The sequence below is a fragment of the Podarcis bocagei genome (genome assembly GCF_964188305.1).
Source record: "Podarcis bocagei genome assembly, chromosome: 13".
In the NCBI taxonomy this organism is placed as follows: domain Eukaryota; kingdom Metazoa; phylum Chordata; class Lepidosauria; order Squamata; family Lacertidae; genus Podarcis; species Podarcis bocagei.
Genome location: NC_138138.1, coordinates 45,828,079 through 45,840,972, shown reverse-complemented (window position 1 = coordinate 45,840,972; position 12,894 = coordinate 45,828,079). Strand labels below are relative to the sequence as shown.

General features: G+C 43.2%; 1 protein-coding gene across 1 annotated transcript in view; it reads right to left on the bottom strand.

The window, feature by feature from the left end:
• LOC308570744 (vomeronasal type-2 receptor 26-like) overlaps window positions 1–10,540 on the bottom strand; it is a gene marked incomplete at both ends in the record, with an annotated part of 30,817 nt that extends 20,277 nt beyond the window's left edge. Inside the window, 4 exons of the mRNA XM_081165660.1 lie at window positions 3,505–3,676; window positions 8,280–8,596; window positions 9,843–10,023; window positions 10,222–10,540. Coding sequence (XP_081021786.1) covers window positions 3,505–3,676; window positions 8,280–8,596; window positions 9,843–10,023; window positions 10,222–10,540 — 989 coding nt within the window. The remainder of the gene's footprint in view (window positions 1–3,504; window positions 3,677–8,279; window positions 8,597–9,842; window positions 10,024–10,221) is intronic.
• Window positions 10,541–12,894: the final 2,354 nt, after the last annotated feature.

The window sequence follows — 12,894 nt, the reverse complement described above, 5'->3', positions numbered from 1 at the left end:
ATAGAAGTGACACCAAAGAAGGATGTTCTGCTCATTATAGGTGATTGGAATGCTAAAGTAGGGAATCAAGAGATAAAAGGAACAACTGGCAAGTTTGGCCTTGGAGATCAAAACGAAGCAGGGCAAAGGCTAATAGAGTTCTGTCAAGAGAACAAGTTGGTCATCACAAACACGCTTTTCCAACAACACAAGAGACGACTCTACACATGGACATCCCCAGATGGGCAACATCGAAATCAGATTGATTATATTCTCTGCAGCCAAAGATGGAGAAGCTCTATACAGTCAGCAAAAACAAGATCTGGAGCTGACTGTGGCTCAGATCATCAGCTTCTTATAGCAAAATTCAAGCTTAAACTGAAGAAAGTAGGAAAAACCACTGGACAGGTAAGATACAATCTAAACCAAATCCCTTATGAATACACAGTGGAAGTGAGGAACAGGTTTAAGGATTTAGATTTGCTGGACAGAGTGCCTGAAGAACTATGGGTGGAGGCTCGCAACATTATACAGGAGGCAGCAACTAAAACCATCCCAATGAAAAAGAAATGCAAGAAAGCAAAGTGGCTGTCCAACGAGGCCTTACAAATAGCGGGGGAGAGAAGGCAAGCAAAATGCGAGGGAGATAATGAAAGATACAAGAAATTGAATGCAGATTTCCAAAGAATAGCAAGGAGAGACAAGAAGGCCTTCTTAAACGAGCAATGCAAAGAAATAGAGGAAAGCAACAGAATGGGAAGAACCAGAGATCTGTTCAAGAAAATCGGAAATATGAAAGGAACATTTCGTACAAAGATTACCATAATAAAGGACAAAAGTGGTAAAGACCTAACTGAAACAGAAGACATCAAGAAGAGGTGGCAAGAATACACAGAGGAATTATACCAGAAAGATATGGATGTCTCGTACACCCCAGGTAGTGTGGTTGCTGACCTTGAGCCAGACATCCTGGAGAGTGAAGTCAAATGGGCCTTAGAAAGCACTGCAAATAACAAGGCCAGTGGAAGTGATGGTATTCCAGCTGAACTGTTTAAAATTTTAAAAGATGATGCTGTTAAGGTGCTACACTCAATATGCCAGCAAGTTTGGAAAACTCAGCAGTGGCCAGAGGATTGGAGAAGATCAGTCTACATCCCAATCCCAAAGAAAGGCAGTGCCAAAGAATGCTCCAACTACCGCACAATTGCACTCATTTCACACGCTAGCAAGGTTATGCTTAAAATTCTACAAGGAAGGCTCAAGCAGTATGTGGACCGAGAACTCCCAGAAGTGCAAGCTGGATTTAGAAGAGGCAGAGGAACCAGAGACCAAATTGCAAACATGCGCTGGATTATGGAGAAAGCTAGAGAGTTCCAGAAAGACATCTACTTCTGCTTCATTGACTATGCAAAAGCCTTTGACTGTGTTGACCACAGCAAACTATGGCAAGTTCTTAAAGAAATGGGAGTGCCTGATCACCTCATCTGTCTCCTGAGAAATCTCTATGTGGGACAAGAAGCTACAGTTAGAACTGGATATGGAACAACTGATTGGTTCCAAATTGGGAAAGGAGTACGGCAAGGCTGTATATTGTCTCCCTGCTTATTTAACTTATATGCAGAACTCATCATGCGAAAGGCTGGGCTGGATGAATCCCAAGCCGGAATTAAGATTGCCGGAAGAAATATCAACAACCTCAGATATGCAGATGACACAACCTTGATGGCAGAAAGTGAAGAGGAATTAAAGAACCTTTTAATGAGGGTGAAAGAGGAGAGTGCAAAATATGGTCTGAAGCTCAACATCAAAAAAACGAAGATCATGGCCACTGGGCCCATCACCTCCTGGCAAATAGAAGGGGAAGAAATGGAGGCAGTGAGAGATTTTACTTTCTTGGGCTCCATGATCAGTGCAAATGGTGACAGCAGTCACGAAATTAAAAGACGCCTGCTCCTTGGGAGAAAGGCGATGGCAAACCTAGACAACATCTTAAAAAGCAGAGACATCACCTTGCCAACAAAGGTCCGTATAGTAAAAGCCATGGTTTTCCCAGTAGTGATGTATGGAAGTGAGAGCTGGACCATAAAGAAGGCTGATCGCCGAAGAATTGATGCTTTTGAATTATGGTGCTGGAGGAGACTCTTGAGAGTCCCATGGACTACAAGAAGATCAAACCTCTCCATTCTGAAGGAAATCAGCCCTGAGCGCTCACTGGAAGGACAGATCGTGAAGCTGAGGCTCCAATACTTTGGCCACCTCATGAGAAGAGAAGACTCCCTGGAAAAGACCCTGATGTTGGGAAAGATGGAGGGCACAAGGAGAAGGGGACGACAGAGAATGAGATGGTTGGATGGTGTTCTTGAAGCTACCAGCATGAGTTTGATCAAACTGCGGGAGGCAGTGGAGGACAGAAGTGCCTGGCGTGCTCTGGTCCATGGGGTCACGAAGAGTCGGACACGACTAAACGACTAAACAACAACAACAACATGTGTATAGTGCTTTAGGGACATTTCTTTTTTTCTTTTTCCCCAATTCATCTTTATTGGTTTCTTTTAACAAACGTTCATGAAATCACTTTGTAACATCTAAGTTTTCTTGTTACAGTTGTACCTCAGGTTACAAACGCTTCAGGTTACAGACTCTGCTAACCCTGAAGTAGTACCTCAGGTTAAGAACTTTACCTCAGGATGAGAACAGAAATCATGCGGCGGCAGTGGGAGGCCCCATTAGCTAAAGTGGTACTTCAGGTTAAGAACAGTTTCAGGTTAAGAACAGATCTCCAGAACGAAATAAGTTCTTAACCAGAGGTACCACTCTACTAAATATGTGTTTCTAAAACATAATAAAGAAAAAAAATGCACTTAATCATTTAATTCATTTATACGCCATTTGCACTTGACTTGACTTCCCTTCCTACTTGGGTCCTCTATTTATTTATTTTTAATTGAATGCCCAACAAATCTATATCTATATATTTGGTAACCTACTTTCCCTCTGTATTTTAATATTTTTTCTTACAGGAGTTATTCTAAACCAGTCAAAAATTTTAATTCTCCACAATGGTCTTTCAGATACTGTTTAAATATATTCCAATCATTTCTGACTTTTTGTTTCGTTGGATCTCTTATCCGCCCTGTCAGTTTATCCATCTCGGCGTACTCCATCAATTTAATCAGCCAATCTTTCTTTGTCAGTAAGATCTCTGCTTTCCCATTCTGAGCGACCAAAACTCTTGCTGTCGTGGTGGCGCACATGAACACTTTCTTTAGGTCTCTTGGAATCTCACTCCCAATAATCCCTAAAATGAATGCTTCAGGCTTTTGGGGAAATGAAATTTTGAACATCTTTTTTAATTCATTATAAATTAAGCTTTAGGAACATTTCACTGTCTGCATGAACAATGGTTTCTTGCCAATATGCCCACATTTATTCACTCACTCACTCATGGGTCAGCAGTCATGGAAACAGAAGGAATTACCAAAGTATAGAGAAAGTTCAAATCTAGGGGGTGGAATCATATCTTACAGTGGAACATCAATCTGCTCCTGAGATGGGGGTTTCTGGAAGTCAACGCCGGGTACAAGATAATAGATATAAGACACAATCCCACCAATTAGAATTTCACCTGGCTGGTGCCACTCATGTGGAACATGAACAAGATCATTCGCAGCACACATAACGTTGAGCGCTTTGCACACTACGTGAGGAAACACCGCCACAAGAACCATGAACACCACAGTCACCATCCTTCTGATGTCAAAGCTGCATCGTTGATTTCCAAATGGTTCTCCAGTGTGGTGTAGTGGTTAAGAGTGGTAGACTCGTAATCTGGGGAACCAGGTTCACGTCTCCGCTCCTCCACTTGCAGCTGCTGGGTGACCTTGGGCTAGTCACACTTCTTTGAAGTCTCTCAGCCCCACTCACCTCACAGAGTGTTTGTTGTGGGGGAGGAAGGGAAAGGAGAATGTTAGTCGCTTTGAGACGCCTTCGGGTAGTGATAAAGCGGGATATCAAATCCAAACTCTATTCAATAAATTCAATTCATCCTACTTTAAAGAATGCACTTTAAATTTTAGCTGACTGCCAGCCAATGCACTAGTTAAAGAGCTTGTGTCCACTTTTAGATTTACAATCTAAAGGATTTCTAATTCATTTCTGTATTTTAAGAACATTATCTGAATGCTTGACTGATCTATACAGTGAAAGGGGGAAACTGACAGAGTTTGAAATGACATGGCCCTGCCGGCCCTTAGTCCCTACACTTGGGTGTATCTACCTCATTGGGGCTTTATATTATTTCACTCACTTGCTTGTTTATTTCCCTCCCCCCCCCCATGCCTCTGGGAGGAAACTCTGAGCTTTGGATTTGCCATTGAAATAATGACTGTAAGTTTGATAATTATAGAAGAGATAATAACTGCTGCAGTGTTTTGGGGCTTGGCATTCCATCAGTAGTAACAGGGTTGCGCTTAGAGGCTCCCAAGCTGTTCCCCTGTAAATAACTTCACACAGACACATAATTTTAGTTTAAGTTATTGGGCAATAATTTAGGCCACAACTTTATTGATTACAGCAAAAGTGAGCGGTATTGGCTTAGGCATTGGCAACAGACTTTAACTGACTCCTGCCTCTCTGGCTAGTAGTCTGAAAGGGTGAACACCAAACGAGGGTTCAACATTGATGATCAACCGAAACTCACCCCGGGGTTCCTGTTGCCCTGGCATGGGTCCAGCCTCTCTAGCAGACTTCGGACAAGATCCAGGACCCCCAGATTCCTTTACCGGAATACCCTATTTCTGAAGGGGCAGGTGATGGCTGCACCTCCCCTCCCCACACATTGCTGATCCAATGCCTAACTGCCAAACCTTACAAAGTTGTGACGATTGCTAAGGGGGTAGGTGAAAACCAAGTGGCTACAGCCAATCTGCCAAGTGGAACCCTAACCCTACCCAGCCCCTGTTCCAAAACAGGTGACCTAATCCAAAGCAAGGCCAAAGAGCACAACCTAAAATTAGGGAGGAAGGGTGTTTGGCAGCACGAAGCAAGTATCCCCTATTACGTCATGCTACTGCTTTTATATGGCCCAGGAATCATGCCATACATCCAGATTGGTCCAAACAGCCAGGCATGATCTCAGGGCCCAACTGTTAAGGCTTGGGCCATGTCCAACAAGAACTCACCCTGTGGGGGTGCCTTAAGGGCCCGAGCGCAACCAGAACCCATGTTAAGGAGGATCCCATTTACTGTATCAACAGCTGATATAACCATGTTTGTGAAATGTCAACATAACTTTCTGCTGCTCCACAGTGAGACTACCCACTGTGGTCACCACAGTGGTGGTGAGCTCTGAATGATAAACTTAGACAGAAAGCACCCTTGCTTAGAACAGAAATGGCAATATTATGATGGGCATTCTCATACCCCAAATCCCATGTCCAGTCCAAAATCCCTCTCCACTTTACTGCTTGGATTGTTGCATGCAGATGTGAGAGGAAGTGCATTTGTTTGTCCAAGTCCTTGTTCAGTTGACTGGTTACCACAACCAATGTACAAAATAGGATGTTCTAGCAGACTGGGTATTGCTTTAAAGTTAATGGGAAAAGCTGGTTGGTCAAAATAAACTAATACAAGCATTAGCACCCCAATCCCCTGAAAATTTAGCTAGGTAAAGTGACCCCTGACCATTAGGTCCAGTCATGGCCGACTCTGGGGTTGCTGCTCTCATCTTGCTTTATTGGCTGAGGGAGCCGGTGTACAGCTTCCGGGTCATGTGGCCAGCATGACTAAGCCGCTTCTGGCAAACCAGAGCAGCACACAGAAACACCGTTCACCTTCCTGCCAGAGCGGTACCTATTTATCTACTTGCACTTTGAGGTGCTTTCGTACTGCTAGGTTGGCAGGAGCAGGGACTGAGCAATGGGAGCTCACCCCGTTGCGGGGATTCGAACCAACCTTCTGATTGGCAAGTCCTAGGCTCTGTTGTTTAACCCACAGTGCCCATTTAGCTAGAGCATATTAAATGCCCACAATGTCCTTCTTCGTTTTCCCCTGCTGAGATTATGCCACATTCTCCAGAATGACCTGGAACTAGAATTATTAGTGAGATTGTGAGCAATGGTTTTGCTTTGTGAAAGGATAGAGGAGGGGAGGAGGAAAATATTAGAAGGAAATTCTGCAAAGTTGAATTATTTTCTGAGGGAGTAAAAAGGGGGCTTCTGATAAATTTTGGCTCAGTGCCACTCAGTGGTCTGTACTCTTCACCTAGATTATGTTACAAAATTATAAACTAGACTGGTTTTGTGCAAATTAACCTGTCAGACAAGTATTTCAATATCGTGTATTGCAGGGCAGCAATGCTGCACAGCTACTCTTGCAGCTCCAACTGGGTGGCTATGAGCTCCAGGTTGTATAAAGTAACTCCTGAATTTGTGTGTGAAGACCCCTGAACCACCCCCAAAATAAATCACAATAGACACAGAATATTTGTTTAGGTTTTTGGCATTAATTTGGCCACACCTTCATTCGTTACAGTATGTGAATGGTTGCTTAGGCATTGGTTCAGACTACCTGAACCTGCACTCAGGTAGAAACAGGACTGACAACTGGACACCACCAGAGGTCAGTAAGGGAAAACATACTGGAGGAGCACAGAGGTGGATTTCCATCTCTTAGTTCACCCCAGATGCTCCCAGGGACTCTGGCATGGCCCTACCTCTGATAGGGGAACGGACAGAGCAAATTGAGCCCCTGGGTTCCTTTAACAGAATTCCCTAGCAGCAGCAATGGAGGGGCAGGCACAGCCAACCACATCCCCTCCTCCAAACAATGAACCAATGCCTAACTATCAACCTTAGAAAGTTGTGACGATTTGCTACACGGTAGGCAAAAACCAAATGGCACCAGCCAATCAGCCAAGTGGCAAAATTCCCACCGGGCCCCCGCTCCAAAAGCAGATGACCCCTAGACAGGCATAGCAAGGTCAAAAACACTGCCCTAATTATAGGGAGGGAGGGCAGGGGATCGGCTGCACAATTCAAAAGAGAAAGCTCCGTGCATCGTGCAGCACCTTAAATAGTCCCTAACACTCCAATCAAAGCCCAAACAGCCAAATTTTCTACCCCAGCAACAGAGGTGCAGCCCATGGTTTGCAGTGGTCATCCAATCGGGCGCACCGCAGCAACAAGGAGACAGTTTAGGTGATCTGACCGCAACACATGGCTCTCCATGATGGAGGACACAATATGTGAGCCAAGTATTTGCAACCAACAATAAATAAGCTTTCCTCAACCTACCTGTGAGGTAAAGCACATTTCCCCACAGTCAAATTGTCCTTATAGATGCAGGCTGCTTTTGAACTTTTCAATTTCCATTTTTTTTTTATTTTTGCTTCAGCAGTTGTTGCTGTCTCATTCATTTATTCATAGGTTGTTGTTTGCTTTGTTTGTTTTACTCAGGCATTTAATTTCTGATTAGTTGGGTCAAGGTCAAGGTTTTCCCTTTTTGGAAATAGGCATGATTTAATGGTTGCTGTAATATTGTTTGATTGTTTGATTATGTAAGCCATTCTGTGCACCTGACAGTTAAGGGGTGGGGGATATAGCAAACACACCATTTGGAAGGGATAAAGTTGGAATCACTTATGAAATATAATTAAAGCACATTTCAGGGAGGAGGGAGAAACAGTGGCTTACAGTGGGGGGTCTCTTGAGGTCAACATCAGGAAAGGATAATAAAAGATACAATCCAACCAAGGAGGATTTCACCTGCCTGGTTCCATGTATGTGGGACAGGATCATTTGCAATACATTTAAAACTATGGAATTTGCACACCATATGAGGGAACAGCACCAGCAGCACAAGCACCAGATTAAAAATCCTCCTCCTCATTGCAAAGCTTTACAGTTACCCTCATAGGACAGAATCATAACTCAAAATAGCCGTAACAGATTGCAGAACTGGATCCAAACTAACAAAATGAATTTTAATAGGGAGGTTCTGCACTTAGGCAGGAAGAACTAGATGCACAAATATAAGATGGAGGAAACCTGGCTTACTAGCAGTACATTGGAAAAGGATCTAGGGGTCTTGGTGGACAAGCTTAACATGAGTTAACATGTCAGGAGTCCAGGTCTCAGCTTGATAACACAGTAAGTGTAGCTAATTAAAAAGAAGGATTTATTGCAAAAACAAACAGATAGCTCGGGATGGCTCTAACAAAGCCTCTGGCACCATGATTCAAGATGACCCTTCTGAAGACTGCTTCTGGCTTGACCAGAAACAACTGAACTTCCACTTCTTACATCTTTTGTTTTGCTTCCTATCTTGCAACCCTCCCATTCGCTGAGACCTTGGACTGAGAGGGTCAGGTCCCGCCTCTCCCCCATTCTCTGAGAGGCTGTCTCTTAACTCTTTCCTGCATGTTTGTGCTTCCAGCGAGCTTTGACTACGTTCTATCCTGCCCTCCGTTCCTGTCTTATCAGCTTGCACGTCAAGGTCGGGAGGAGCCAGAATATGCAGCTGCCGGATTTCCTCTGTCTGAGTAACATAAAAGCAGCCTCTCTGTTTCTGGCTGTTTTCTGCAGTTAACTGCAAACTTTCGCTAGGAGCTGGCTCATTCCTGACAAACAGTATGATGCAGCAGCAAAGAAAGACCTAATTCTATTCTAGGCTGCATCAACAAATGTATAGGGTCCATATCAAGGGAAGTAAGAGTACCACTCTATTCTGCCTTGGTCTGATCACACCTGGAATACTGTATCCAATTCTGGACACCACAATTGAAGAAGGATGTTGACAAGGTGGAGTGTGTACAAAGTAGGGCAATCAAGGTGATCAAAGGTTTGGAAACCAAGCCATAGGAGAAACAGTTGAATGGATTGTGTATGTTTAGCCATAATATGTTTAATATCCTTAAGGTATATAATTGCCATCTTCAAATATCTTAAGGGCTGTCACATGGAAGATAAAGCAAGCTTGTTTTCTGTTGCTCTGGAGGGTAGGACTCAAACCAATGGATTCAAGTAACAAGAAAGGAGATTCCGTGACTAAACATCGGGGGGGGGGGAATTCTGCCAGTCAGAGCTGTTAGACAGTGAAAGGGACTCCCTCAGGAAGTAGTTGTCTCATCTTCCTTGAAGGTTTTAAAGCAGAGGTTGGATGGCCATCTGTCATGTGTGTTTTAGCTGAGATTCCTGCAATGCAGGGGTTGGGACTGGATGACTCTTCCAACTATACTATCACATATTCTATATTATTTAATTGAAATAAATGGAGCAGAGCAATACAATAAAAATAATAGGTATACAAGTACAAATACATAAAAGAAATATATCAGAAAGAGATTAAAATTAGATAAGTTGAGTACTTAAGAGCGTTAGGAAGACCGAATTTCATGTTGTACCATGGAGAGTGAAACCTGTGAGTCTATATTTCTTGTGTTTTGTACATGATAAAAACCCACCAAACCGCACAGAGTTTTTCACAATCTTCATAGCCTTTGGCAACATATTATTGAGGAGTGAATTTTTCAGCTAGTGCTAAACTACACATATTTCCATACTGGAGCAGGCTGCAAGTACTGCAAGGTTTTCCATATTTTGACAACTGAAGTTCTGGCAGTAAGCAACATCTATCCACTATAATGATTTCAATAGTTAGATTGTTACTTATTTCTCTTTTTTAGCTGCTCTTTTGAGTTGAGTTCAGGCTTGAATACAATGACATAACATTTTGGGGAGAAGATACAACCCAAGATTCCAGCACTAGAGGCCAAGATGGAGAAAATCTCTACAGCCACTATGTATTTCCCTTTGCTGCTTAAGTAGGATGGAACAAAAGAAAGCCACACACTGCAAAACACCAACATGCTGAAAGTGATAAATTTGGCTTCATTAAAAGTGTCCGGCAGCTTCCGAGCAAAGAAAGCCACAATGAAGCTGACAAGAGCCAGCAACCCCATGTAACCAAGAACATAGTAGAACATGTTGGCTGATCCTTCATTGCATTCCACTATGACTTCTTCAGGCAGAGAGTGCATGTTCAGATCTGGGAAAGGAGGGTCAGTACAGAGCCATATTATACAAATACTTGACTGAACAGAAGCACAACCAAGAACAACAGAGGTTGAAAATCTTGTCCCCACCCATTTCCTCATCTTGGATCCTGGTTTGGTGGCCATGAAAGCCAGAACCACAGTGAGGGTTTTAGCCAAAACAGAAGAAACAGCCACTGAGAAAATGATACCAAAGGCAGTTTGTCGTAGATTGCAGGTCAGTAACTGGGGGCGCCCAATGAATAGCAAGGAGCAGAGGAAGCAGAGCAGGAGGGAGATGAGCAGGGTGTAGGTGAGATTCCGGTTATTGGCTTTGACAATGGGAGTGTTTTGATGCTGGATGAAGATTCCAAACACCAAAGCTGTTTTTGCAGAAAAAGCCAGAGCCAAAAGAGCCAAACTGATGCCCAAAGGTGCTTCATAAGATAGGAAGTTTTCTTTCTTGCTGATGCACTGGTTTCTCTCTTGGTTAGGATACTGATCTTCTTGGCACTGGAAGCAATCATCCATATCTTGAAGTATAAAGAAATCAGGATTATAGTTCTAGCATTTTCAGTCTCACTGAGATACAAATATTTATGGTCTAGGATCAGGAAACTGTATTATAATTCAGTCTAATTTACAGTATACACAATAACAATGTTATCTTTTTCATGAAATTGTTAGAGTGTTAACATTTTTTGTCTTTAAGGTAAGCTATTTTTGGAGGATTCTTTCCAGTGGATAATTAAATGAGAATTAAATCTAAATAATAAACTCCATAAATATTTGTTTGTGTTTACACATGCATAGAATTGAAAGTTGGTGTGCTTAGAGGAAAGAAGTCCCCATTCTAGCAATAAGAACTTTCAAGCTATCTGGATGAACAAATTTTCATTAAGCATTAATGTTTCACAGCTTACCAGTAGAAATGGTTGTAAAATAGGAAGTTTCATTTACCAATTTTCACAGCATTTCCTATTCCAGAAAGGAAGCGTAATATCAACTGAAGGTGCTAATATAATCTAGTTAACACACCTAGGAATATGGTCAAAAAAATACTCTTGATTTGACAATTATTGAATTTTGGTGATCAAGTAGGTTGCTGTCCATGCAATCCATGAAATTTTTCAGGTGTGAAGGTAAGCAGAAGATATGCTGGTTAGCAATTTATAATATTGTTTATGATACTACACTTGTACAATGGTACCTCGGTTTAAGAACAGCCCTGATTACGAACTATTCGGTTTACGAACTCCGCTAAACTGGAAGTAGTGTCCCGGTTTGCAAACTTTACCTCGGTCTAAGAAGGGAAGCCAAATGGTGGAAGGGCACCGGCAGCGGGAGGCCTCATTAGGGAAAGCGCTCCTTGGATTAAGAACGGCTTCAGGACTTCCGGGTTGGCGCCTCTGGCAATGGCAGATTTCCTCCGATCGGGAGGAACCTGCTCCGTGGAAAACAGGGTCTGAACCGCCACGGCGAGGCAGAGACCCATCAAAAACCACAGGTGGGAGAAGCCTGTGGACGTGGGATTTGGCTGGCACCTTTGCGCCCCCTCCACTCATGGGGAAACCCTGTTTTGGGGATCCGGAGCGACGTGGGGTGAGTGGCGCGGTGCTTTGAATCGACTGCTTCTTTCACGGAGTGAAGGCGCATTGCTGTTGCCGGAGAGCGCTGACTTTTTCCTGTGGACAATTGGATTTCAAACACCTGCCCGTGAGTAGAACAGAAAATTGGACTGTGAATTTTTTTAAATTAGGAACCGAAAGCGGGAAGGTCTAAACAGGAAGTCCGCCTTCCGCTTTTTGTAGATAGATTGAAGCAAAGACACGGCAAGCTAGAGTTCAGAAAGTCATTTGTAAAGGACTAAATTTTCATCATTTAAAATTACTGAACCCCCCTTGGAAGCAGGAGAAGAGGGGGGAACCTTTTTTAGACTGTTTAAACCTGCAGACGAGCGAGTAAAGAAAGGTAATTTTCCACCGTCTTGAACCTGGGAGCGGGGTGTCAAGACAGACGTTTTGGAGAAGTTCATTGACTATGGACAAACGTTTTTGACAGATAGTTAAAAGAATAGAAACATATTGATTCCATTGTTCCCTTTCGCTTTTAAAAGGAACAAAATATTGACAAAATATCTGAAAAAGGAAAACTTTGTTGCTAAATCTGCCTTTAAAAAAAAAGAGGAGAAAAAAAGACGGATACAAATAGAAATTGCTTCCCCTAGAGGGAGCTTGTGAAACTGTTTTTAAAGTCGAACTGGGGAGTTTTGCAGCTGTAAAAGATTAAAGATCGTGGGACCAGACTTCGACCTTGAACAAGAATGTGCTCAGAGGCTTTGGTGCTTGCCTTATGCAAGACAAGTGCTTTATTGGAACAGTTACATGAGAAAATGGATTTGATGACAGCTGTGATAGGAAATTTTGGACAGGCAGTGGGTACCTATATAGAACCCACTCAGGAATTAATCCAGGAATGTGCTTTGACAGATGAGATGAGGGAGGAGGCTGTTGCTGGACCTCGGGTGGCAGAGATGGAGGGAGCTGTGGCCCAGCAGGAACATGAGTCGTTGGACTTGATGAATGAACCTGGAAAGAGTCAGACTTGGAGAGATGGAGTTCTGCTTGGCTTGGAGATGGGGGGCTGGATGGACCCCCCCTATGAAGAGATGTTTTGACTTTTCAAGTCTGGCTTTAGGCCGGGGGGAGCTCGGAGCTGTGGGGGCCCCTAATTTTGGAGGGGCCTTGAAACATGCCTTTAAAGATCACATGGATTTCAGTGTTGACTATGATAAAGGGGCTGACTTGTCGAGAAGGGACAAAAATATTGTCAAGTTGGAGTCTCCCAGAGTGAAAGGAGCAGAAGACAAAGTAAAGTACAGGTAT